This window comes from Brienomyrus brachyistius, unplaced genomic scaffold (assembly GCF_023856365.1).
Source record: "Brienomyrus brachyistius isolate T26 unplaced genomic scaffold, BBRACH_0.4 scaffold48, whole genome shotgun sequence".
NCBI classification, from domain to species: Eukaryota; Metazoa; Chordata; class Actinopteri; order Osteoglossiformes; family Mormyridae; genus Brienomyrus; species Brienomyrus brachyistius.
In genome coordinates, this window is record NW_026042323.1 from 325,074 (window position 1) to 353,009 (window position 27,936).

Sequence of the window (27,936 nt, forward strand, 5' to 3'; positions counted from 1 at the left end):
ATCTACAACGCCCCCAGAATGCCGCTGGCGGAGTGTTAACACGCACCAGTCACAGGGATCACATCTACAACGCCCCCAGAATGCCGCTGGCGGAGTGTTAACACGCACCAGTCACAGGGATCACATCTACAATGGACCCAGAATGCCGCTGGCGGAGTGTTAACACGCACCAGTCACAGGGATCACATCTACAACGCCCCCAGAATGCCGCTGGTGGAGTGTTAACACGCACCAGTCACAGGGATCACATCTACAACGGGCCCAGAATGCCGCTGACGGGGTGTTAACATGCACCAGTCACAGGGATCACATCTACAACGGGCCCAGAATTCCGCAGGCGGAGTGTTAACACGCACCAGTCACAGGGATCCCATCTACAACGGCCCCAGAATGCCACCGGCGGAGTGTTAACACGCACCAGTCACAGGGATCACATCTACAACGCCCCCAGAATGCCGCTGGCGGAGTGTTAACACGCACCAGTCACAGGGATCACATCTACAACGCCCCCAGAATGCCGCTGGCGGAGTGTTAACACGCACCAGTCACAGGGATCACATCTACAACGCCCCCAGAATGCCGCTGGCGGAGTGTTAACACGCACCAGTCACAGGGATCACATCTACAACGCCCCCAGAATGCCGCTGGCGGAGTGTTAATACGCACCAGTCACAGGGATCACATCTACAACGGGCCCAGAATTCCGCTGGCGGAGTGTTAACATGCACCAGTCACAGGGATCACATCTACAACGAGCCCAGAGTGCCGCTGGAGGAGTGTTAACACGCACCAGTCACAGGGATCACATCTACAACGGGCCCAGAATGCCGCAGGCGGAGTGTTAACACGCACCAGTCACAGGGATCACAACTACAACGAGCCCAGAGTGCCGCTGGTGGAGTGTTAACACGCACCAGTCACAGGGATCACATCTACAACGGGCCCAGAATGCCGCTGGCGGAGTGTTAACACGCACCAGTCAGAGGGATCACATCTACAACGGGCCCAGAATGCCGCTGGCGGAGTGTTAACACGCACCAGTCACAGGGATCACATCTACAACGGGCCCAGAATGCCGCTGGCGGAGTGTTAACACGCACCAGTCAGAGGGATCACATCTACAACGGGCCCAGAATGCCGCTGGCGGAGTGTTAACACGCACCAGTCAGAGGGATCACATCTACAACGGGCCCAGAATGCCGCTGGCGGAGTGTTAACACGCACCAGTCAGAGGGATCACATCTACAACGGGCCCAGAATGCCGCTGGCGGAGTGTTAACACGCACCGGTCACAGGGATCACATCTACAACGGGCCCAGAATGCCGCTGGCGGAGTGTTAACACGCACCGGTCACAGGGATCACATCTACAACGGGCCCAGAATGCCGCTGGCGGAGTGTTAACACGCACCGGTCACAGGGATCACATCTACAACGGGCCCAGAATGCCGCTGGCGGAGTGTTAACACGCACCAGTCACAGGGATCACATCTACAACGGCCCCAGAATGCCGCTGGTGGAGTGTTAACACGCACCAGTCACAGGGATCACATCTACAACGGGCCCAGAATTCCGCTGGCGGAGTGTTAACACGCACCAGTCACTGGGATCCCATCTACAACGGCCCCAGAATGCCACCGGCGGAGTGTTAACACGCACCAGTCACAGGGATCACATCTACAACGGGGCCCAGAATGCCGCTGGCGGAGTGTTAACACGCACCAGTCACAGGGATCACATCTACAACGGGCCCAGAATGCCGCTGGCGGAGTGTTAACACGCACCAGTCACAGGGATCACATCTACAACGGGCTCAGAATGCCGCAGGCGGAGTGTTAACACGCACCAGTCACAGGGATCACATCTACAACGGCCCCAGAATGCCGCTGGCGGAGTGTTAACACGCACCAGTCACAGGGATCACATCTACAATGGACCCAGAATGCCGCTGGCGGAGTGTTAACACGCACCAGTCACAGGGATCACATCTACAACGCCCCCAGAATGCCGCTGGTGGAGTGTTAACACGCACCAGTCACAGGGATCACATCTACAACGGGCCCAGAATGCCGCTGACGGGGTGTTAACATGCACCAGTCACAGGGATCACATCTACAACGGGCCCAGAATTCCGCAGGCGGAGTGTTAACACGCACCAGTCACAGGGATCCCATCTACAACGGCCCCAGAATGCCACCGGCGGAGTGTTAACACGCACCAGTCACAGGGATCACATCTACAACGCCCCCAGAATGCCGCTGGCGGAGTGTTAACACGCACCAGTCACAGGGATCACATCTACAACGCCCCCAGAATGCCGCTGGCGGAGTGTTAACACGCACCAGTCACAGGGATCACATCTACAACGCCCCCAGAATGCCGCTGGCGGAGTGTTAACACGCACCAGTCACAGGGATCACATCTACAACGCCCCCAGAATGCCGCTGGCGGAGTGTTAATACGCACCAGTCACAGGGATCACATCTACAACGGGCCCAGAATTCCGCTGGCGGAGTGTTAACATGCACCAGTCACAGGGATCACATCTACAACGAGCCCAGAGTGCCGCTGGAGGAGTGTTAACACGCACCAGTCACAGGGATCACATCTACAACGGGCCCAGAATGCCGCAGGCGGAGTGTTAACACGCACCAGTCACAGGGATCACAACTACAACGAGCCCAGAGTGCCGCTGGTGGAGTGTTAACACGCACCAGTCACAGGGATCACATCTACAACGGGCCCAGAATGCCGCTGGCGGAGTGTTAACACGCACCAGTCAGAGGGATCACATCTACAACGGGCCCAGAATGCCGCTGGCGGAGTGTTAACACGCACCGGTCACAGGGATCACATCTACAACGGGCCCAGAATGCCGCTGGCGGAGTGTTAACACGCACCAGTCAGAGGGATCACATCTACAACGGGCCCAGAATGCCGCTGGCGGAGTGTTAACACGCACCAGTCAGAGGGATCACATCTACAACGGGCCCAGAATGCCGCTGGCGGAGTGTTAACACGCACCAGTCAGAGGGATCACATCTACAACGGGCCCAGAATGCCGCTGGCGGAGTGTTAACACGCACCAGTCAGAGGGATCACATCTACAACGGGCCCAGAATGCCGCTGGCGGAGTGTTAACACGCACCAGTCAGAGGGATCACATCTACAACGGGCCCAGAATGCCGCTGGCGGAGTGTTAACACGCACCGGTCACAGGGATCACATCTACAACGGGCCCAGAATGCCGCTGGCGGAGTGTTAACACGCACCGGTCACAGGGATCACATCTACAACGGGCCCAGAATGCCGCTGGCGGAGTGTTAACACGCACCGGTCACAGGGATCACATCTACAACGGGCCCAGAATGCCGCTGGCGGAGTGTTAACACGCACCGGTCACAGGGATCACATCTACAACGGGCCCAGAATGCCGCTGGCGGAGTGTTAACACGCACCAGTCACAGGGATCACATCTACAACGGCCCCAGAATGCCGCTGGTGGAGTGTTAACACGCACCAGTCACAGGGATCACATCTACAACGGGCCCAGAATTCCGCTGGCGGAGTGTTAACACGCACCAGTCACTGGGATCCCATCTACAACGGCCCCAGAATGCCACCGGCGGAGTGTTAACACGCACCAGTCACAGGGATCACATCTATAACGGGGCCCAGAATGCCGCTGGCGGAGTGTTAACACGCACCAGTCACAGGGATCACATCTACAACGGGCCCAGAATGCCGCTGGCGGAGTGTTAACACGCACCAGTCACAGGGATCACATCTACAACGGGCTCAGAATGCCGCAGGCGGAGTGTTAACACGCACCAGTCACAGGGATCACATCTACAACGGCCCCAGAATGCCGCTGGCGGAGTGTTAACACGCACCAGTCACAGGGATCACATCTACAATGGACCCAGAATGCCGCTGGCGGAGTGTTAACACGCACCAGTCACAGGGATCACATCTACAACGCCCCCAGAATGCCGCTGGTGGAGTGTTAACACGCACCAGTCACAGGGATCACATCTACAACGGGCCCAGAATGCCGCTGACGGGGTGTTAACATGCACCAGTCACAGGGATCACATCTACAACGGGCCCAGAATTCCGCAGGCGGAGTGTTAACACGCACCAGTCACAGGGATCCCATCTACAACGGCCCCAGAATGCCACCGGCGGAGTGTTAACACGCACCAGTCACAGGGATCACATCTACAACGCCCCCAGAATGCCGCTGGCGGAGTGTTAACACGCACCAGTCACAGGGATCACATCTACAACGCCCCCAGAATGCCGCTGGCGGAGTGTTAACACGCACCAGTCACAGGGATCACATCTACAACGCCCCCAGAATGCCGCTGGCGGAGTGTTAACACGCACCAGTCACAGGGATCACATCTACAACGCCCCCAGAATGCCGCTGGCGGAGTGTTAATACGCACCAGTCACAGGGATCACATCTACAACGGGCCCAGAATTCCGCTGGCGGAGTGTTAACATGCACCAGTCACAGGGATCACATCTACAACGAGCCCAGAGTGCCGCTGGAGGAGTGTTAACACGCACCAGTCACAGGGATCACATCTACAACGGGCCCAGAATGCCGCAGGCGGAGTGTTAACACGCACCAGTCACAGGGATCACAACTACAACGAGCCCAGAGTGCCGCTGGTGGAGTGTTAACACGCACCAGTCACAGGGATCACATCTACAACGGGCCCAGAATGCCGCTGGCGGAGTGTTAACACGCACCAGTCAGAGGGATCACATCTACAACGGGCCCAGAATGCCGCTGGCGGAGTGTTAACACGCACCGGTCACAGGGATCACATCTACAACGGGCCCAGAATGCCGCTGGCGGAGTGTTAACACGCACCAGTCAGAGGGATCACATCTACAACGGGCCCAGAATGCCGCTGGCGGAGTGTTAACACGCACCAGTCAGAGGGATCACATCTACAACGGGCCCAGAATGCCGCTGGCGGAGTGTTAACACGCACCAGTCAGAGGGATCACATCTACAACGGGCCCAGAATGCCGCTGGCGGAGTGTTAACACGCACCAGTCAGAGGGATCACATCTACAACGGGCCCAGAATGCCGCTGGCGGAGTGTTAACACGCACCAGTCAGAGGGATCACATCTACAACGGGCCCAGAATGCCGCTGGCGGAGTGTTAACACGCACCAGTCAGAGGGATCACATCTACAACGGGCCCAGAATGCCGCTGGCGGAGTGTTAACACGCACCGGTCACAGGGATCACATCTACAACGGGCCCAGAATGCCGCTGGCGGAGTGTTAACACGCACCGGTCACAGGGATCACATCTACAACGGGCCCAGAATGCCGCTGGCGGAGTGTTAACACGCACCGGTCACAGGGATCACATCTACAACGGGCCCAGAATGCCGCTGGCGGAGTGTTAACACGCACCAGTCACAGGGATCACATCTACAACGGCCCCAGAATGCCGCTGGTGGAGTGTTAACACGCACCAGTCACAGGGATCACATCTACAACGGGCCCAGAATTCCGCTGGCGGAGTGTTAACACGCACCAGTCACTGGGATCCCATCTACAACGGCCCCAGAATGCCACCGGCGGAGTGTTAACACGCACCAGTCACAGGGATCACATCTACAACGGGGCCCAGAATGCCGCTGGCGGAGTGTTAACACGCACCAGTCACAGGGATCACATCTACAACGGGCCCAGAATGCCGCTGGCGGAGTGTTAACACGCACCAGTCACAGGGATCACATCTACAACGGGCTCAGAATGCCGCAGGCGGAGTGTTAACACGCACCAGTCACAGGGATCACAACTACAACGAGCCCAGAGTGCCGCTGGTGGAGTGTTAACACGCACCAGTCACAGGGATCACATCTACAACGGGCCCAGAATGCCGCTGGCGGAGTGTTAACACAGCACCTGTCACAGGGATCACATCTACAACGGGCCCAGAATGCCGCTGGTGGAGTGTTAACAGGCACCAGTCACAGGGATCACATTTACAACGGGCCCAGAATGCCGCTGCCGGAGTGTTAACATGCACCAGTCACAGGGACCACATCTACAACGGACCCAGAATGCCGCTGGCGGAGTGTTAACACGCACCAGTCACAGGGATCACATCTACAACGGGCCCAGAATTCCGCTGGTGGAGTGTTAACACGCACCAGGCACAGGGATCACATCTACAACGGGCCCAGAATGCAGCTGGCGGAGTGTTAACACGCACCAGTCACAGGGATCACATCTACAACGGGCCCAGAATGCCGCAGGCGGAGTGTTAACACGCACCAGTCACAGGGATCACAACTACAACGAGCCCAGAGTGCCGCTGGTGGAGTGTTAACACGCACCAGTCACAGGGATCACATCTACAACGGGCCCAGAATGCCGCTGGCGGAGTGTTAACACGCACCAGTCAGAGGGATCACATCTACAACGGGCCCAGAATGCCGCTGGCGGAGTGTTAACACGCACCGGTCACAGGGATCACATCTACAACGGGCCCAGAATGCCGCTGGCGGAGTGTTAACACGCACCGGTCAGAGGGATCACATCTACAACGGGCCCAGAATGCCGCTGGCGGAGTGTTAACACGCACCAGTCAGAGGGATCACATCTACAACGGGCCCAGAATGCCGCTGGCGGAGTGTTAACACGCACCAGTCAGAGGGATCACATCTACAACGGACCCAGAATGCCGCTGGCGGAGTGTTAACACGCACCAGTCAGAGGGATCACATCTACAACGGGCCCAGAATGCCGCTGGCGGAGTGTTAACACGCACCGGTCACAGGGATCACATCTACAACGGGCCCAGAATGCCGCTGGCGGAGTGTTAACACGCACCGGTCACAGGGATCACATCTACAACGGGCCCAGAATGCCGCTGGCGGAGTGTTAACACGCACCGGTCACAGGGATCACATCTACAACGGGCCCAGAATGCCGCTGGCGGAGTGTTAACACGCACCAGTCACAGGGATCACATCTACAACGGCCCCAGAATGCCGCTGGTGGAGTGTTAACACGCACCAGTCACAGGGATCACATCTACAACGGGCCCAGAATTCCGCTGGCGGAGTGTTAACACGCACCAGTCACTGGGATCCCATCTACAACGGCCCCAGAATGCCACCGGCGGAGTGTTAACACGCACCAGTCACAGGGATCACATCTACAACGGGGCCCAGAATGCCGCTGGCGGAGTGTTAACACGCACCAGTCACAGGGATCACATCTACAACGGACCCAGAATGCCGCTGCCGGAGTGTTAACATGCACCAGTCACAGGGACCACATCTACAACGGACCCAGAATGCCGCTGGCGGAGTGTTAACACGCACCGGTCACAGGGATCACATCTACAACGGGCCCAGAATGCCGCTGCCGGAGTGTTAACATGCACCAGTCACAGGGACCACATCTACAACGGACCCAGAATGCCGCTGGCGGAGTGTTAACACGCACCAGTCACAGGGATCACATCTACAACGGGCCCAGAATGCCGCTGCCGGAGTGTTAACATGCACCAGTCACAGGGACCACATCTACAACGTCCCTGGCAGATCAGTCAGATCAACCGGCAGTAATTTACTGATTATTCCTAAAACCCGGCTGGGGAGGGAGGGGGCAGCTTTTAGTCACTGTGGGCCCAAACTCTGGAACTCTCTCCCAGAAAACCTGAGAGCTACTGAATGTCTCAGTTCTTTCAAAACTGAGCTGAAAACGCAGCTTTTCACCACCACATATAATAATCTATCATAATCAGTTTTATTATTTTACACATTTATTATTATCAGTTATTGTGTGTGTGTGTGTGGGGGGGGGGGGACGCTCCCCCCAGAAGACATACCTGTAGGGGCTAGAGGCTCCTATGAAGAAGGGGCCCTTAAAGAGGACATGGGTATTTAAAGTCCTTTATGATGATTTTTTAATTTAATTTTTTTTAAACATTTTTACTCTATTTTTATTCCTTTTGCGCTTATTGTCATTCATTCTGAGCTTATTTGAATTGATAATTTTTTTCTTCTTTTTAAATGTTTGAAAAACATTTTATAAACGCTTTGGTTAAAACACGCTTTATAAATAATGATGGATTGATTGATTGATTCAGGGGGCGGCTTGATGGTGCAGTGGTTAGCACTGTTACCTCATACCTCTGGGACCTGGGTTCGAGTCACATGTGTCTGGAGTTTGCATGTTCTCCTCATGTCATCGTGGGGTTTCCTCTGGGTACTCCAGTTTCCCCCAACAGCCCAAAGACATGCTGAGAGTAATTGGAGTTACTAAATTGCCCGTACAGTAGGAGTGAATGCGTGAGTGACTGGCGTGTGAGTGTGCCCTGCGATGGGCTGGCCCCCCATCCTGGGTTGTTCCCTGCCTCATGCCCATTGCTTCCGGGATAGGCTCCGGACCCCCCATGACCCAGTAGAATAAGCGGTTTGGAAAATAGATAGATGGATGGATGATTGATTCAGATAGATAGGTAAGATTGAGAGAGAGAGAGAGAGAGAGAGAGAGAGAGAGAGTTGAGAAGCTCAAAATTCCCACCAGAAAGCTATACTTGAATGGCTGACATTCTGGCTGGTGACTCAAAGAGTTGGTGATGTGACAATACTGAACTTACAAGAATGGCAAACGCATGGTTACTGCAAGGAACAATGCTTGTGAAATCCTGTGCAATGTTTCTTTTTAAGTGCTTCAGAATCTTAGGCTAGAAAGCTGAACTGAAAGCAAATCATGAATCCTTTGTATGTAGCCTAAGCGCGTTTCCCCAGCAGAGACGATAATCGCCGGTTAGTCACTGTCAGATATCGGCACCGGGATACTTGTCTGATTACGCTCATTACCGATAATATCGTCATATCACCCAGATGTAATTGGTGATTTGACATGTTCCCAGGTATAACAATACAGGGAGAAAAAGGATTTTACTCATGGGATCAGGAATCCAAGTGCCAGTTGCTGCTGCATTAGCTGCTGGGAATGTTCACATCTCCTCCTTTCAGTGATACGTGTCGAGTGTAGGGACACCTGGCAGAAAGATGGCTAAGGACTGCACTGGAAGCACTGGCCTGACTGTTATGGGAGGTTTACGTCCATCTTGCTGTTGATGTGTTCCTATATATTCCTGTATATTCTGTGATTTTTGACTGTAGCTTGTACTTAATGTTTTTACCTGTAGCTTTGAGCAAAGATGCACTGACTCACAATTAATGATCATATGACTGCAGCAGATTGTCAGGACGCACAGAACACTCTGCAGACTATAATTCATTTTGAAGTGTAAGCTGTGCTGCTAATTATACTGAAAACAAATGCTTATTGTAATGCTTTGTATTTTACTAATGTGTAGGATGTGTATATGTCTGTGTCTTAAAGTGTTTTCTGTTTCAGGCTGAACAGCTGTGACCTCATAGATAAACACTGTGAAGTGCTGACTTCAGCTCTAAGATCAAACTCTTCCCCCCTGAGAGAGCTGGACCTGAGTGACAATAACCTGGAGGATTCAGGAGTGAAGCTGCTCTCTGCTGCACTGGAGGATTTACACTGCATACTGGAGATACTGAGGTCAGTATTACTGGGTATTCCACACTGTAAACTAGGGCTAATGTGGTCAGTATTACTGGGTATTCCACACTGTAAACTGGGGGTAATGTGGTCAGTATTACTGGCTATTCCACACTGTAATCTAGGGGTAATGCAGTAAGTATTACTGGGCATTCCACACTGTAAACTGGGGGTAATGAGGTCAGTATTGCTGGGTATTCCACACTGTAAACTAGGGGTACTGAGGGCAGTATTACTGGGTATTCCACACTGTAAACTGGGGGTACTGAGGTCAGTATTACTGGGTATTCCACACTGTAAACTGGGGATACTGAGGCCAGTATTGCTGGGTATTCCACACCGAAAACTGGGGGTACTGAGGTCAGTATTACTGGGTATTCCACACTGTAAACTGGAGATACTGAGGTCAGTATTACTGTGTATTCCACACTATAAAGAGGAGATAGTGAGAAATTAGCTAAGGGAAAGGAAGGAGGCGAGCTTGCCTTGTCTTAGACACTAAACTGTAATTCTTGAATTATTTATTAGAGCATCACGTTTATTTAATAATTATAATGGTGAGGTGATATTATTTATTGGGGAGTTTCTGTCTTTCTCTGCAGGCTGTCAGGCTGTAGAGTCACAGAAGAAGGCTGTTCTTCCCTGGCTTCAGCTCTGAGGTCAAACCCCTCACACCTGAGAGAGCTGGACCTGAGCTACAATCACCCAGGAGACTCAGGAGTGAAGCTACTCTCTGCTCTACTGGTGGATCCCAGCTGTAAACTGGAGAAGTTGCAGTGAGTACAGAATATGCATTTTACAGAAAAGTAACTGGACACCAAGAAAACCCACAATGCCTTTCAGCAGTTACATAATAAACAAACACAAACATCTTCTGTTTTCTTCTCCTACTTCCTTATATCCCACAATCTTATCTGCCCTCGATCCATGATAGAAATAATTAAGCAGTGAAGCAGGAAACATCCATTCAACCATATACTGTAATCCATGCAAAACATTTGTGTTGGTTAGCAAAGTTAAGAGCACTGTTACAGTTAAACATGCCGACATAACGTGTTATGAACAAAAAAATAATGGACACCAAGCAGAATTGGGATGATTGTTCAATGATTTTTAGTAATTTCATTGTTTTCTGAAAATCCATTATATCATGGTCCCTAATCTCCTCATTTGAATACAGTGCTGCAGTGTAAAAAGTGGATTTAAAAGTGTTTAATTTTTTTAAGGGTGTGCTGGTGTGAACTCACAGAGAAATGCTGTGAGGCACTGGCTTCAGCTCTCAGATCAAACTCCTCACCCCTGAGAGAGCTGGACCTGAGTGACAATGACCTGCAGGACTCAGGAGTGAAGCTGCTCTCTGCTGGACTGGGGGACTTACACTGTAAACTGGAGATACTGAGGTCAGTCTGACTGGGTATTCCACACTGTAAACTGTGGGTAGTGGAGTATTGCTGGGTATTTAACACTGTATGCTGGAGATACTAAGGTAGAAAATAACTAATGATTTCAAAATAAAGCAGGAGTATCTAAGTCTACAGGTTGACTTAAAAAATAACATTTGACTCACTAAGTGGAATGTCGAAAGGAAGATTGCATTGGAGGCTAAAGATGACATTAAAAGTTTCTTCCAATATTTTAACTCCAAAAGAGCTCTAAAAGCTGAAATCACTCATCTGCAGGATAGTAAGGGCCTTATAATCGAAAATGAAAATTGATATATTAAATGAGCTTTATGATTATTTTACACGGGTGTTCACAGTAGAGGACATGATTAACTTACCACCATTTAGTACAAATACAGCGTCGTATATAAACAATATACAGTCCCTCCACAATTATTGGCCCCCCTTGTAAAGATTTGTAAAAAGGGTTAGAAAAAAATCCACCTTTTGGCGAAGCAGCTTCATCTCACACTGAAAAAGTGAGAAAAATCCAACCTTTCATTGAAATAAATGTATTCAAAGAAAAACAAATCCTTCATCAAGAAATAATTATTTTCAAGAAAAACACATGTGCCACGATTATTGGCAGCCCTGCTTTTAATACTCTGTACAGCCTCCCTTTGCCAGTATAACAGCACTGAGTCTCCTATAACATTTTATAAGGTTGGAGAATACAGAGCAGGGCATCTGAGACCATTCCTCTTTACAGAATCTCTCCAGGTCACCCAGGGTCCTCGGCCCTCTCTTGTGCACCTTCCTCTTCAGCTCCGCCCACAGGTTTTCAGTGGGATTCAGGTCAGGGGACTGAGATGGCCATGGCAGAAGCTTGATTCTGCGGTCAGATGACATTTTAATGTTGATGTGGACATGTGCTTAGGATCACCGTCCTGCTGGAAGATCCAATGAAGCCCCAGTTTTTGTTTCCTGGCAGCAGCAGCCAAATTTTGATATAAAATGTCCTGGTATTTCATGGACCCCATAGTGCCATGTACCCTAACGAGGTTTCCAGGGTTTTTGGAGGAAAAACAGCTCCACAACATCACAGAACCTCCACCATATCTTACAGTTGGGATAAGGTTCATTTCATTATAGCCATCCTTCTTTTTACGCCAAACCCACCTTGAATGTTTATTGCCAAAAAGCATTTTTGTTTCATCAGACAGCTGAATTTGATTCCAGTCAAAACTGTATAATATTTTGCAAACTCCTGGCACTAACATTTTAAGTAACTGACAGAAAAAGCTTCTTCCTGTCATACCTTTCAAAAAATCTGTTAGCATGAAGTCTGATGGTTTTTCGGAGACGTGGTAACCCCAAGGTTTTACTTTGTCTGGTAATTGACTAACAGTCATCCTTGGGGATGTTTTGCCTCTCTTACGATCCTCCTCACTGTATGTGGGGACAAAATAAACTTGGCTCCTCTTTCAGGCAAGTTTCTAACAGTTCCAGTTGATTTCCACTTTTTAATTATTGCCGTAACAATAGAAATGGGCATTTTAAGGCGAGTAGCTATTTTTTAATACCCATTCCCTGACTTATGAAGGTCAGCACACTTCTCCCTCATTTGGTCTGTGTGTCTCTTATCTTTCCCATGTTGATGGATGACTAAGGGAATTTGCCCTCTGTGTCTCCTCATGTTTGTACCCCAGTTACTCAGGAAGTCATGGATTACAGCTTGAAGGTTCCTATTCACTCCAGTCAACTCAAAGTTGTATAATTTACATGGGAAACATACTTCAGTTACATTGTGTTCACTATAATTTGCAGGGCTGCCAATAATCCTGGCTCATGTGTTTTTGTTAAAAATAATTATTTCCTGATGAAGGATTTGATTTTTCTTCAAATAAATTGATTTCAGTTAAAAGTTGGATTTTTCAATTTTTTTCCGTGTGAGATGAAGCACCTTCACCAGAAGGTGGATTTTTTCTTGCCCCTTGTACAAAGGGGAGCCAATAATTGCGGAGGGAATGTATGTATAACTGAGGCTGATGTGGTACAAAGCCTAGCTAAGCTCAAAATAAATAAATCACAGGGTCCTGGTGGCATCTTACCTATAGTTTTAAAAGAGATGAGGGATATTATTAGCCAACCTTTAACTTTACTGTTTCCGAAATCCTTATTTGCACGTATGGTACCTTCTGATTGGAAGTATGCTAATATAACACCCATATTCAAAAAAGGGGATAGATGTAATCCAACAAACTATAGGCCAATTACTTTAACTTGCATAACTGGAAAAGTTATGGATACAAATAACCTGGATACAAATAACATTCTGAGGGGTAGCCAACCTGGATTTAGGAGAAGTAGATCCTGTTTAACTAATCTACTTGAGTTCTTTGAGGAGGCAAAAATAGAAATTGGTCACAAATGTACTTAGATTTGCAGGAGGCCTTTGATATTGTCCCCCTCAAACGGCTCTTGCTTAAGCTCAAAGCTGCAGGGATTTTAGGAACTGTAGCAACTTGGATTGAAAACTGGTTAACAGACAGGAAGTAGCGAGTAGTTATTAGAGGCACAAAGTGGGCCTGCGTTCATAGTGGGGTACTGCAGGGTTCAATTTTAGGACCACTGTTGTTCCTATTTTACATTAATGATATTGACACCAATACCTACAGTAAACTAGTTAAATTTGCAGATGACACCAAGGTGAATGATGTAGCAAATACTGATCTAGCAGCGTAGAGGCTACAATGGGATCTTGATTTAATTAGCGACTGGACTGATACCTGGCAGATTAAATTTAACGTAGATAAATCCATGTAATCCATGCAGAGAGCAGAAATATAAAGTACAGATATTTTATGGGTTACACTGAAATAAAGGTAGCTGATTATGAGAAAGACCTCGGTGTGAATGTTGATGCTTCCATGTCCCACTCTCACCAGTGTGGGGAAGCAATTAAAAAGGCCAGTAGGATGGTGGGTTTCATCTCTAGGTGCGTGGACTTTAAGTTAAATAAGGTGATGCTACGATTATACAATTCCTTGGTAAGACCCCACCTAGAATATTGTTTTAATGTGACAGGGGGATATAGGGCTGTTGAAGGAACAAACAGGTTCGCTTTGGTCCGTTCAGAAATATTTATTAAATTATACACAAAATGATGATATATTTCATAAGCATTCATAGGTAATCCCATTAATTAATAAAATGAAAAAGTAGCCACAAGCCATCTACACTCAGACGTGCTATAATCACCCACCTTCACACACGGACTGGGGAGCCCCTTTCAGTCCTGGAAGGAGACCAACTCGTGATTCCTGAGAAGTGCCGGGCGATGCGCGTTCTGTCCCACGGCTGATCTCCGGTCAGTGCTGAGCTCTCCCCCTTCCTTTATACTAAATCTGGAGCAGTACGCGTGCGGGCAGGGGGCGAGCTGGCCAGGCTCACCCCTCCCTCAGGGAATGTGCTCTTTATTCTCCAATTCCTGTCCAGGTGAGGCTATTTGCGCTTGTGGTTGCGAAGCATTTTAGGCAAGGCTTTCTCTTATCCCCTGGGAGAGAAACGATAAGCCTCCCTTTCCGCTGGGAAAGGCAAGATAGGTGTTCTAGCTCTTTCTGTGAGAAACAAGTTATATAAGTGATCAGTGAAAAAACATGTTTGTGCAGTTCACCTGTGGCACAACAATAATGTGGGTGAATCACGGTGGACGATGTAATTGAATCCCGGAGTGTTTAGTCCAAGCACAATCAGAATCAATCCATACCTCAATCCCCTCATAGGTATGTCTGCTACGTGGAGTTGGAGGTGCAGTATAATCCCGTTATAATGGACTCGCTTATAACGGAATATCGTCTATAACAGACGAGGTCCGCTGGCCGTGCGCCTTAAAGAACATTCAGAAAAAGCATTGGATATAGCTGACTCGCATATAATGGAATTTCGCTTATAACGGACATTTCGCTTATAATGGAATTTCGCTTATAACAGTTTGATCCCGTTTGTCGCTTGCCGTGTGTCTGCGGCAGGATATGTGTGTGTAAGAGTGTCTGGCAGGGTACGCGTGTGTGAGAGTGTCTGCAACAGGGTACGCGTGTGTGAGAGTGTCTGCAACAGGGTACGCGTGTGTGAGAGTGTCTGCGGCAGGGTACGCGTGTGTGAGAGTGTCTGCAGCAGGGTACGTGTGTGTGAGAGTGTCTGCGGCAGGGTACGTGTGTGTAAGAGTGTCTGCGGCAGGGTACGCGTGTGTGAGAGTGTCTGCGGCAGGGTACGCGTGTGTGAGAGTGTCTGCGGCAGGGTACGCGTGTGTGAGAGTGTCTGCGACAGTGTACGTGTGTGTGAGAGTGTCTGCGGCAGGGTGCGTATGTGAAAGTGTCTGCGGCAGGGTACGCGTGTGTGAGAGTGTCTGCGGCAGTGAACGTGTGTGTGAGAGTGTCTGCGGCAGTGTACGCGTGTGTGAGAGTGTCTGCGGCATGGTGCGCGTGTGTGAGAGTGTCTGCGGCAGGGTGCGCGTGTGTGAGAGTGTCTGCGGCAGGGTACGCGTGTGTGAGAGTGTCTGCGGCAGGGTACGCGTGTGTGAGACTGTCTGCGGCAGGGTTCATGTCTGTGAGAGTGTCTGTGATAGTGTATGTGTGTGTGAGAGTGTCTGCGGCAGTGTACGTGTGTGTGAGAGTGTCTGCGGCAGTGTACGTGTGTGTGAGACTGTCTGCGACAGGGTACGCGTGTGTGAGAGTGTCTGCGGCAGGGTACGCGTGTGTGAGAGTGTCTGTGATAGTGTATGTGTGTGTGAGAGTGTCTGTGGCAGGGTACGCGTGTGTGAGAGTGTCTGCGGCAGGGTACGCGTGTGTGAGACTGTCTGCGGCAGGGTTCATGTCTGTGAGAGTGTCTGTGATAGTGTATGTGTGTGTGAGAGTGTCTGCGGCAGGGTACGCGTGTGTGAGAGTGTCTGCGGCAGGGTGCGCGTGTATGAGAGTGTCTGCGGCAGGGTACGCGTGTGTGAGAGTGTCTGCAGCAGGGTGCGCGTGTGTGAGAGTGTCTGCGGCAGGGTACGCGTGTGTGAGAGTGTCTGCGGCAGGGTTCGCGTGTGTGAGAGTGTCTGTGATAGTGTATGTGTGTGTGAGAGTGTCTGTGGCAGGGTACGCGTGTGTGAGACTGTCTGCGGCAGGGTTCATGTCTGTGAGAGTGTCTGTGACAGTGTACGCATGTGTGAGAGTGTCTGCGGCAGGGTACGCGTGTGTGAGAGTGTCTGCGGCAGGGTACGCGTGTGTGAGAGTGTCTGCGACAGTGTACGCGTGTGTGAGAGTGTCTGCGGCAGGGTACGCGTGTGTGAGAGTGTCTGCGGCAGGGTACGCGTGTGTGAGAGTGTCTGCGACAGTGTACGCGTGTGTGAGAGTGTCTGCGGCAGGGTACGCGTGTGTGAGAGTGTCTGCGACAGTGTACGCGTGTGTGAGAGTGTCTGCGGCAGGGTACGCGTGTGTGAGAGTGTCTGCGGCAGGGTACGCGTGTGTGAGAGTGTCTGCGACAGTGTACGTGTGTGTGAGAGTGTCTGCGGCAGGGTGCGTGTGTGAAAGTGTCTGCGGCAGGGTACGCGTGTGTGAGAGTGTCTGCGGGAGTGAACGTGTGTGTGAGAGTGTCTGCGGCAGTGTACGCGTGTGTGAGAGTGTCTGCGGCATGGTGCGCGTGTGTGAGAGTGTCTGCGGCAGGGTGCGCGTGTGTGAGAGTGTCTGCGGCAGGGTACGCGTGTGTGAGAGTGTCTGCGGCAGGGTACGCGTGTGTGAGACTGTCTGCGGCAGGGTTCATGTCTGTGAGAGTGTCTGTGATAGTGTATGTGTGTGTGAGAGTGTCTGCGGCAGTGTACGTGTGTGTGAGAGTGTCTGCGGCAGGGTACGTGTGTGTGAGACTGTCTGCGACAGGGTACGCGTGTGTGAGAGTGTCTGCGGCAGGGTACGCGTGTGTGAGAGTGTCTGTGATAGTGTATGTGTGTGTGAGAGTGTCTGTGGCAGGGTACGCGTGTGTGAGAGTGTCTGCGGCAGGGTACGCGTGTGTGAGACTGTCTGCGGCAGGGTTCATGTCTGTGAGAGTGTCTGTGATAGTGTATGTGTGTGTGAGAGTGTCTGCGGCAGGGTACGCGTGTGTGAGAGTGTCTGCGGCAGGGTGCGCGTGTATGAGAGTGTCTGCGGCAGGGTACGCGTGTGTGAGAGTGTCTGCAGCAGGGTGCGCGTGTGTGAGAGTGTCTGCGGCAGGGTACGCGTGTGTGAGAGTGTCTGCGGCAGGGTTCGCGTGTGTGAGAGTGTCTTTGATAGTGTATGTGTGTGTGAGAGTGTCTGTGGCAGGGTACGCGTGTGTGAGACTGTCTGCGGCAGGGTTCATGTCTGTGAGAGTGTCTGTGATAGTGTACGTGTGTGTGAGAGTGTCTGCGGCAGTGTACGTGTGTGTGAGAGTGTCTGCGGCAGGGTACGTGTGTGTGAGACTGTCTGCGACAGGGTACGCGTGTGTGAGAGTGTCTGCGGCAGGGTACGCGTGTGTGAGAGTGTCTGTGATAGTGTATGTGTGTGTGAGAGTGTCTGCGGCAGGGTACGCGTGTGTGAGAGTGTCTGCGGCAGGGTTCATGTCTGTGAGAGTGTCTGTGATAGTGTATGTGTGTGTGAGAGTGTCTGCGGCAGTGTACGTGTGTGTGAGAGTGTCTGCGGCAGGGTACGTGTGTGTGAGACTGTCTGCGACAGGGTACGCGTGTGTGAGAGTGTCTGCGGCAGGGTACGCGTGTGTGAGAGTGTCTGCGGCAGGGTACGCGTGTGTGAGAGTTTCTGCGACAGTGTACGTGTGTGTGAGAGTGTCTGCGGCAGGGTGCGTGTGTGAGAGTGTCTGCGGCAGGGTACGCGTGTGTGAGAGTGTCTGCGGCAGTGTACGTGTGTGTGAGAGTGTCTGCGGTAGTGTACGCGTGTGTGAGAGTGTCTGCGGCAGGGTACGCGTGTGTGAGAGTGTCTGCGGCGGGGTGCGCGTGTGTGAGAGTGTCTGCCGCAGGGTGCGCGTGTGTGAGAGTGTCTGCGGCAGGGTTCGTGTCTGATAGTGTATGTGTTTGTGAGAGTGTCTGCGGCAGGGTACTCGTGTGTGAGAGTGTCTGCGGCAGGGTACGCGTGTGTGAGAGTGTCTGCGGCAGGGTACGCGTGTGTGAGAGTGTCTATGATAGTGTATGTGTGTGTGAAAGTGTCTGTGATAGTGTATGTGTGTGTGAGAGTGTCTGTGGCAGGGTACGCGTGTGTGAGAGTGTCTGCGGCAGGGTTCGTGTCTGTGATAGTGTATGTGTGTGTGAGAGTGTCTGTGGCAGGGTACGCGTGTGTGAGAGTGTCTGCGGCAGGGTACGCGTGTGTGAGAGTGTCTGCGGCAGTGAACGTGTGTGTGAGAGTGTCTGCGGCAGTGTACGCGTGTGTGAGAGTGTCTGCGGCATGGTGCGCGTGTGTGAGAGTGTCTGCGGCAGGGTGCGCGTGTGTGAGAGTGTCTGCGGCAGGGTACGCGTGTGTGAGAGTGTCTGCGGCAGGGTACGCGTGTGTGAGACTGTCTGCGGCAGGGTTCATGTCTGTGAGAGTGTCTGTGATAGTGTATGTGTGTGTGAGAGTGTCTGCGGCAGTGTACGTGTGTGTGAGAGTGTCTGCGGCAGGGTACGTGTGTGTGAGACTGTCTGCGACAGGGTACGCGTGTGTGAGAGTGTCTGCGGCAGGGTACGTGTGTGTGAGAGTGTCTGTGATAGTGTATGTGTGTGTGAGAGTGTCTGTGGCAGGGTACGCGTGTGTGAGAGTGTCTGCGGCAGGGTACGCGTGTGTGAGACTGTCTGCGGCAGGGTTCATGTCTGTGAGAGTGTCTGTGATAGTGTATGTGTGTGTGAGAGTGTCTGCGGCAGTGTACGTGTGTGTGAGAGTGTCTGCGGCAGGGTACGTGTGTGTGAGACTGTCTGCGACAGGGTACGCGTGTGTGAGAGTGTCTGCGGCAGGGTACGCGTGTGTGAGAGTGTCTGTGATAGTGTATGTGTGTGTGAGAGTGTCTGTGGCAGGGTACGCGTGTGTGAGAGTGTCTGCGGCAGGGTACGCGTGTGTGAGACTGTCTGCGGCAGGGTTCATGTCTGTGAGAGTGTCTGTGATAGTGTATGTGTGTGTGAGAGTGTCTGTTGCAGGGTACGTGTCTGTGAGAGTGTCTGTGATAGTGTATGTGTGTGTGAGAGTGTCTGTGATAGTGTACGTGTGTGTGAGAGTGTCTGTGACACCCCACCCCCAGTGCATTAGGTGACCTGCCCCACCCAGAGGCACAGGGGAAAAGAACCACTATCCCAAACTAGAGGCTAGTGGACGTGGCAGGACTGGGGGGCGAGTGAAGTCAGTATTTAATGTGAGGAGTCGTAGAGGGGAGAGGAAAAGAAAAGGAGAAAAACGCAAAGAAGAACCTGAATTCCAGAAAAGTTCTTTAAATTTGAATGAAATAACAAATAAAACACTTTCAAATCACATGAGCCTATATTTTATTCACAACAGAACATAGATAATATAACAAATGTTCAAACTGGGAAATTGTACACCTTTATCCATTAAATGAGCTCATTTCAAATTTGATGCCTGCTACATGTCCCAAAAAAGTCGGTACAGGGACAACAAATGGCTGAAAAAGCAAGAAAGTTTAAAAAGATTCAGCTGGGAGAACATCTAGCAACTAATTAAGTTAATTGATATCAGGTCTGTAACTTGATTAGCATTAAAAGGGATGTCAGAGAGGCAGAGTCTCTCAGAAGTAAAGATGGGCTGTTAGGAGAAAGCGCCGTAGCTTTCACTCCTACAATCTAGTTATGTCAGGAGAAAGCGCCGTAGCTTTCACTCCTCCAATCTCCTGTGTGAGGAAGCGCCGCAGCTTACTACTCACACACTTCCACTTTTAGGACCCAGGAATAATCGAGACAGCACACGTCTTTCTGTTTTACTTGCGCAAGGGTGCCCACTTCAGGTGCAACAGACAGTATCTGCGCCTCTGTTGAGTGTCACACCGGACAGTCCCTTGGCTTCTTTATTTATAGGGTAGGGGAGGGGTTACATGGGTCTTGTCTTTAACTAGTCAATGCTGTGTGAGGCCTCCGTGAAACAGGGTTAATACAAAGCATTACATATCTCAAGGTGGGCCCCCTGCTATGTTGACAGAATCTGTTTCCTTTCTCAAGGTCTCTTATTCCTGCGTCACAATCTGGTAGGCCCCTGTGAGGACATCTTGTCTGCAACCCTTTCTGGGCCATGGGTTAGTTGTTAAGGGTTGCACGTACACATATAGGAGGATAATAATATGATAAAATACACAGATACACTCTAACATTCCCTCCTGTTTATCATGTTAATTATACATTTGCTTGTGAACAGACAGGAGCGAGGGTGTTGCGCCAGTATGCTTCAGGATCGGGCCATGCCGTTGAGGATTTCGGCTCGTCCGTCATGGTGCGTCATGCATCCACCCCTGCTCCTCTTCATCTGCATCTGTTTCCATGTTTTGGGTGAGGGACAAAAACATATTCTCCTGGGCTCGGAAAGCAGAGCTCAGGGCAGAATTAATCATTATACGAAAACAAGGTATCACTGTGATACAACAACAGAAGAACATCACAAAGAATGCAAAAAATGGTATACTCAATTTGAGTAATATGGACCACCAAGCCCCGGTAGTGAACCAGGACATCCAATAGTCGTTCTGCGTCCTTGTGTCGGTGGTCGTAGCAATTTGCAAGTCCTTCAGCCTTTGCATTGCCTTAGTCATGTTGGGTGAATGCACATTGTCAGGAATGTATGTACAACAGGTTTGGTTCAACAGCACGCACACTCCTCCTTGCGCTGCAGTGAGGAGATCTAGCGCCATGCGATTCTCTATCACCATTTGCCTTTGTAGCAGTTAGTCAAATTCTTATTGGATACCACATCATATACATATCGATACCAATAGTTCCGTAGGAATGGATGGGTTTCGTCTCCTTTTATGCTAGTGAGGTGCACTCCGTCCGGAGTCCACCTTTTCTTCTCCCGCACCTCAGTGCCTGGTACCAGCCATAGAATCAATATTACCATAAGACAGAAAAGACTTCCTAATATTCCCTTAGCCCACCACGGACACCCTACCAGAGCCATCCTAAAGGAGTACAGTTCAGCTGTTTTCTTCACCGGGTTGAGACAACGAAAACCTATTGTTTCTTCGTGCCTTTGTAGCGGACTTCCACTGTTACTCCGCGAGTGAGGCGTCTGGTAAGGGCAGAATGAGCTTACAGTGACTCTTGTGGATCCAGGAAGGTCTTTCTGCAATCTTCAATGCAGTTGGTGTAGTCAGGAGGACTTGGTATGGCCCGTCCCACCGAGGTGAAGTCCAGTCTTTCCTTTGTAGGACTTTTATCAACACCCAATCACCTGGCTTCACCGTTTCCTGCAAAGTAGACACAGATGCTTCTGGCAGATTACCAGGGTGCTGGATATTCTGTTTGGAGATCAGCTTACGCATCCAATCGGCAAGTGTGTGTTCATGAGCTGCCTTTCCTACATCAGTTGCTTCCCCTAGCAGCGGAAATGGCCTTCCGTGCACGATTTCAAAAGGGGTTAACCCATTCGTTGTGGGTGTTATTCTCATCCACAGTTTTACTAATGCTAAGCATTCTGGCCACGGTCTGCCTGTTTCTTCCATAGTTTTTCTCAATCTATTTTTTACTGTCCCGTTTGTTCTTTCCACCAAACCTGCACTTTGCGGATGATATGCACAATGATTTTTTAATACAAAACTCAATGTTTGTGAGCATAAATCTAGCACCTTGTTCACAAAATGAGATCCGTTATCTGACCGTATTACTTCCGGTATTCCATATGTGGGGAAGAAATGGGACACCAGACACTTGGCCACTGTGACTGCATCACAGTGTTTTACTGGGTATATCTCCACCCACTTTGAAAAAGTGTCTATTATCACTAGGCAGTATTTCACTCCCTGTGACCATGTTAATTCCACAAAGTCCATATGTATTGCCTGAAACGGTTGTGTAGGGTTAGGGAATTGGCCTCGTTTGGGTCTTAGATTGCCCTGCGCATTATGTTTACAACATATATGGCATGCTCTACAGTAGTTTTTTGCAAAATTGGAAAAATTTATAGTGTAAAAATGTTGTTGTATTATATGTACCATCCCTCCTGTTGAGACATGGGTTACCCCATGACTCACAACCGCGGCGGTTTTATACAGGCTGCGGGGTAAGATAGGTTTTCCGTCTAACTTGAATAGGTCTTTCTCTTGTGTGGCTCCTCGCGAAATCCACTTGTCTTTCTCTGACGTAGGAGCTTGTTGTTGTGCATCATATAGTACATCTTGTTCTATAACATTTACATTTACATTTACATTTACAGGATTTGGCAGACGCCCTTAGCCAGAGCGACTTACATAAGTGCTTCGAGACTCTGCAATGAATTTCCGATGCTAGCTCAATAAGGACCCAAGCTATGAATACTATCTCTGAGAACTCCATTGAGTAGTGCAGATTTTTTTTTTTTTTTTTTTTTTTTTTTTTTAAAACACACCAGAAGGAATCTATAAGGAATAACCCCTTCTCTGTTTTTTCTGGCGTTTGCTGGGCTGCTGCCTTTGCGGCTTGGTCAGCAAACGCATTGCCTTTCGTTTCCTCTGAATTATCAGTCTGGTGTGCTTTGCATTTACATAACGCGAGTGTCTTTGGTTTTTGTACAACGTCTAACAATCGAAGTAGAAGTGCTGCGTGTGTCAAGGTTGTTCCTTGAGAACTTTTAAACCCTCTGTTTTTCCACACTGCTGCGTGGTGGTGCACTGCAGAGAACACGTATTGACTGTCCGTATATATTGTAATCTCCTGTCCTTCATGTATTTCACAGACTCTGATTACAGCATATAATTCTGCTGCTTGGGCTGAGCATGTGGATGGTAAGGCTCCTGCCTCTATTACTTTGTCTTTAGTCACAACTGCGTATCCAACCTTATTTTCCCCGTATCTGTCTTTGGCTGCAGAGCCATCGACAAATAAGGTTATGGCGCTTGGAATTGGAGTTAGTGCAATGTCAGCGCGAGGTTTTGTCTGTTCCTGTATTTCAGTTTTGCATACGCCACTATTTGATCTCCTCGGGCTACGAATGTTGCTTCTGGTTTAGTTTTTTTTAGCTTTCTGAGCGTGTTGGGCATACTCAACGGCTTGCTGCACTGTACCTGTGTTTTGATGGACCCAGTATTTATCAATATACTTCTTTATTTCAGGTTTTAACCCTGCTAGGAAAGCCCGTTTTAATTGTTGTTGGTACACCCCGTTCTCGTCCTCCCCATGAGGAATCCCAGAGTTTGTCCTGAACAACGGGCGTACCCTGTCCAAGAAATCCTCTGGCTCTTCGCCTTCCTTTTGCTTACATTGGGCTATTCTCCCGTAATCAACTCGTCTTGTAAATGTTGTTTCTAGTCTCTGTCTCAAGTCGCCCAATGCTTGTTGTAATTGTGGGTCATCGTGACCGAGGGGCAAATTGTTTGCTCCTTGTCCAGTAAAGTCTCCAGCCACCCGGCCCCATTTATGATTAAGTAATTGTCTAAAACAGCAGAATAGCTCTCTTCCATTTAAGTGAAAACTGGCCTGTAACTCAGTCATAGCGGACCAGAATTCAGGCACTCCGTCCTCTATGGGTGGGATGCCTTTCAGAGCGGCTGCCCTATCTTCTGCTGTCCAGGGGCGGTATACTAATATTGTGGCTGGTGGGGCCTGGCCCTCTTCACCTGGGGCTGTACGGGGATTTGCAACCTCTACCATGGGAGCAAGCAATTCGGATTCATCTTCGGATTCCGATCGGTGCCATTGTGTTTTTTTATTTTCAGGATTTATTCGCATTCGTAAATGCGGGTCTGTTGCCCTAGTTTGGCGTGGTCTTGATCCCCCTCCTTCCGCTTCCTGCACAGCAGGGAGTGGGAGTTCTGGCCTATTGTGATATGGTGGGGGTTGTTGCAGAACCGATGGCCCAGCCGCCGGTATCTGTGGGGGAGCGGGAGCAGACGGCGGTGTTTCCTCGTCTATATTAACAAGGGCCGCTTGCAACTTCCCCTTTTTCTCCTCCTGTTTCTTTTTTCTGGCTATATCACGGAGTTTGCTTTGTTCTAACCAAACATCGGATAAGACATATTCTCGTCTTTTCTGTACTTTGTCCTTGCCTGTACAGCGGCCGGACATCATTTCTAATTTCAATTCTGTCTGTAATCTCAGAATATTTTCTGTACTCAGGGTTCCTGAAAACCCATGCTTTTTCTGCCACTTTTGGTTGCTTATTATTCCTGCCCCCTCCTTATATTTTTCCATGAATTTCTCATCACCCGCCAATTCTACCTTGCTTTGACTCTGTCCCATTATTGTATATACAAAAAATAATAACCCCTAAGTGCAAGTCCCTGGCATGAGACCTCGGGAGGACACTGGCACGGCCTTCTACTGTCCTCTAAAGAGACAGCGGTGTCAGTTTTCAGGGATGAAACCCGTCCTTTTTCCCTTGGTCACCAGTATGTTGTTGCACCTAGGTCGGGTGTATGGGGCCACTAATGCCCTCTCACTCACACCCGCTTTCCCTGCTGCAGCGTCGTGCTTCTCACCTGGTCCTTCCTTTATGACGAAGTGGTTCTAGTTCTTGTCCGGGGACCCGTCAGGCGCCAGCCCAGCCGTCAGGGAACGGTTCTAACCACCGGCCTGTGGCGAATTCACGTCGCAGGTCTTTCACTCACTCCCTATGAGCGAGACTGTTGACAGCTTTCGGTGTCGTTCGTCGGCGGACTGGTCAGCGCCCTCTGGTATCTCTCTCCGGATCCGGCTCGAAGGACCAATTTATGTTAGGAGAAAGCGCCGTAGCTTTCACTCCTACAATCTAGTTATGTTGGAGAAAGCGCCGTAGCTTTCACTCCTACAATCTCCTGTGTGAGGAAGCGCCGCAGCTTACTACTCGCACACTTCCACTTCTAGGACCCAGGAATAATCGAGACAGCACACGTCTTTCTGTTTTACTTGCGCAAGGGTGCCCACTTCAGGTGCAACAGACAGTATCTGCGCCTCTGTTGAGTGTCACACCGGACAGTCCCTTGGCTTCTTTATTTATAGGGTAGGGGAGGGGTTACATGGGTCTTGTCTTTAACTAGTCAATGCTGTGTGAGGCCTCTAACACCCCTAACAGGGTTAATACAAAGCATTACATATCTCAAGGTGGGCCCCCTGCTATGTTGACAGAATCTGTTTCCTTTCTCAAGGTCTCTTATTCCTGCGTCACAATCTGGTAGGCCCCTGTGAGGACATCTTGTCTGCAACCCTTTCTGGGCCATGGGTTAGTTGTTAAGGGTTGCACGTACACATATAGGAGGATAATAATATGATAAAATACACAGATACACTCTAACATGGGCAGAGGCTCTCCAATCTGTGAAAGAGTGAATAAAAAGATTGTGGGATACTTTAAAAACAATGTTCCTCAACGTGAAATGCAAAAGATTTGCAAATCTCATCATCTATAAAAAAAATTGAGAAAAACTGGAGATATCTCTGTGCGAACGGGACAAGTCCGAAGACCTGTATTGGATGCCCGTGGTCTTCGGGCCCTCAGACGACTCTGCATCACTCATCGGCATGATTGTGTCAATGACATTACTAAATGGGCCCAGGAATACTTCCAGAAGGCACAGTCGGTAAACACAATCCGCCGTGCCATCTGCAGATGCCAGCTAAAGCTCTATCATGCAAAAAGGAAGCCATATCTGAACATGGTCCAGAAGTGCCGTCGTGTCCTGTGGGCCAAGACTCATGTGAAATGGACTGTTTCAAAGTGGGAAAGTGTTCTGTGGTCAGAGTCCAAATGTGACATTCTTGTTGGTAATGAAGGGCGCCGTGTCCTCCGGGCTAAAGAGGAGGGAGACCTTCCAGCGTGTTATCAGCGTTCAGTTCAAAAGCCAGCATCTCTGATGGTATGGGGGTGCATAAGTGCATACGGTATGGGCAGCTTGCATGTTTTGGAAGGAACTATGAATGCTGAAAGGTATATAAAGGTTTTAGAGCAACACATGCTCCCCTCCAGAGGACGTCTGTTTCAGGGAAGGCCTTGTGTATTTCAGCAGGACAATGCAAAACCACATACTGCAGCTATTACAACCACATGGCTTCGTCGGAGAAGAGCCCGGGTGCTGAATTGGCCTGTCTGCAGTCCAGATCTTTCACCTATAGAGAACATACAGTAATTATCTGTGACACCCATGGTGCACTGTGAGCAGGTATACAGGCCCACAGAGCATGCAGATAATTATCTGTGACACCCATGGTGCACTGTGAGCAGGTATACAGGCCAACAGAGCATGCAGATAATTATCTGTGACACCCATGGTGCACTGTGACCAGGTATACAGGCCAACAGAGCATGCAGATAATTATCTGTGACACCCATGGTGCACTGTGAGCAGGTATACAGGCCAACAGAGCATGCAGATAATTATCTGTGACACCCATGGTGCACTGTGAGCAGGTATACAGGCCCACAGAGCATGCAGATAATTATCTGTGACACCCATGGTGCATTGTGAACAGGTATACAGGCTAACAGAGCATGCAGATAATTATCTGTGACACCCATTGTACACTGTGAGCAGGTATACAGGCCCACAGAGCATGCAGATAATTATCTGTGACACCCATTGTACACTGTGAGCAGGTATTAGTACTAACTACTTTTTATATTGAGTCACATGTTTTATGTGAATTACTTTGTACTGAACTGAAGGCCAGTATTTGTCACTGTGAATATGTTGTTGCAGACGTCCATCCAGAAATCAGAGCTGGGGGAAAAGATAAGGTCCTTATTCCAATTAATTTTTGGTACAAATATCAATGTGTCTGTCGCAGATGGAGGATTATATATTTTAGAGGTTAGTTTTTATTTTTAAGTTGCAGAATGTTGTCTCATCTGAAGAGGATTCAGTGTATTATGTGTGAGGTCCATTTTGGATTTGATGCTGGATTCAGTTAGTAAATATTAGAAAAATTGCATATTCTTCAGTTAGTAAATATTAGAAAAATTGCATATTCTCAATTCGTATTTATGGATTGTCTTTGAATGTCATAAAATGACTGTTACTGAAAAGGAGGTGGAGATGTGTAATCCCTTTTTGTTCCCGTTAGTGATAGTGAATAGTGATATTGTGAAGTAGGAAGTCCAGATTATTCCAGATTGGCGTGTATTTACATGCTCTGAGAGTACAGTTAGTGATTTTAATGGCTTTCCTCTGTGCTGTCAGTGCTGTGGAAATGGCAGCACTGTGTTGTTAAAGCAGTTTTGTTTCTTTAATGACATTTTGAGTAAGTCTGCATGTCTGAGATTTTTACAGTACAGCTGCTCCTGCTGTAAGCATGAGCTGCTGTTACTGCTGTAGTGTGACCATTTAGTTAAGTCTTGCAGTTGATTTGCTAAGTAATAATTAAGAAAAATGAGCTTGTAATCCACCTTGAGATTTACTTTTCTGTAATGTGGAATGTTTGATTTTGTGTGTTTGTTTTTCCAGCAAAAATGTGACATTAATGAGTTAAGAATTTGAAAGAATTTTTCTGAAATTATTCTGGACGAGTAATTTTATTTTTATTGATTTAAGTGGGAGACTCATCTATTGTTTTGAATAAGGGGGTGTAGTTAGGGGTAACCAAGTCAGACAGCCTGTGGTAGATGTAGATACCCAAGTACCGGATATTTCCAGTGTGAAATGAACCATCCTGATCAGCTGAATCCTAGGCATCTTCAGACAGTGAAAATATTATGGGTTTTTTCCAGTTTATTGTGTAGTTTGATAGATTTGAAAAGGTATTAATGAAATTTAAATTTCATATATTGAGGGTTTCATAAAAACATTGTAATGGCCGGTAACTGGAGGGTTGTGTTTGGTCTTTATCAGG

The 27,936-nt window shown here is 49.3% G+C and overlaps 1 protein-coding gene and 1 long non-coding RNA gene across 2 annotated transcripts in view; both read left to right on the forward strand.

The window, feature by feature from the left end:
- LOC125723388 (NACHT, LRR and PYD domains-containing protein 12-like) overlaps positions 1–27,936 on the forward strand; it is a 216,133-nt gene that overhangs the window by 22,277 nt on the left and 165,920 nt on the right. Inside the window, exons 2-4 of the mRNA XM_048999973.1 lie at positions 9,421–9,594; positions 10,197–10,370; positions 10,821–10,994. Coding sequence (XP_048855930.1) covers positions 9,421–9,594; positions 10,197–10,370; positions 10,821–10,994 — 522 coding nt within the window. The remainder of the gene's footprint in view (positions 1–9,420; positions 9,595–10,196; positions 10,371–10,820; positions 10,995–27,936) is intronic.
- LOC125723429 (uncharacterized) lies at positions 1,104–6,243 on the forward strand. Its single transcript, XR_007386877.1, has 2 exons — positions 1,104–3,500; positions 4,618–6,243. It is a non-coding gene; the product is annotated as an uncharacterized LOC125723429 (long non-coding RNA).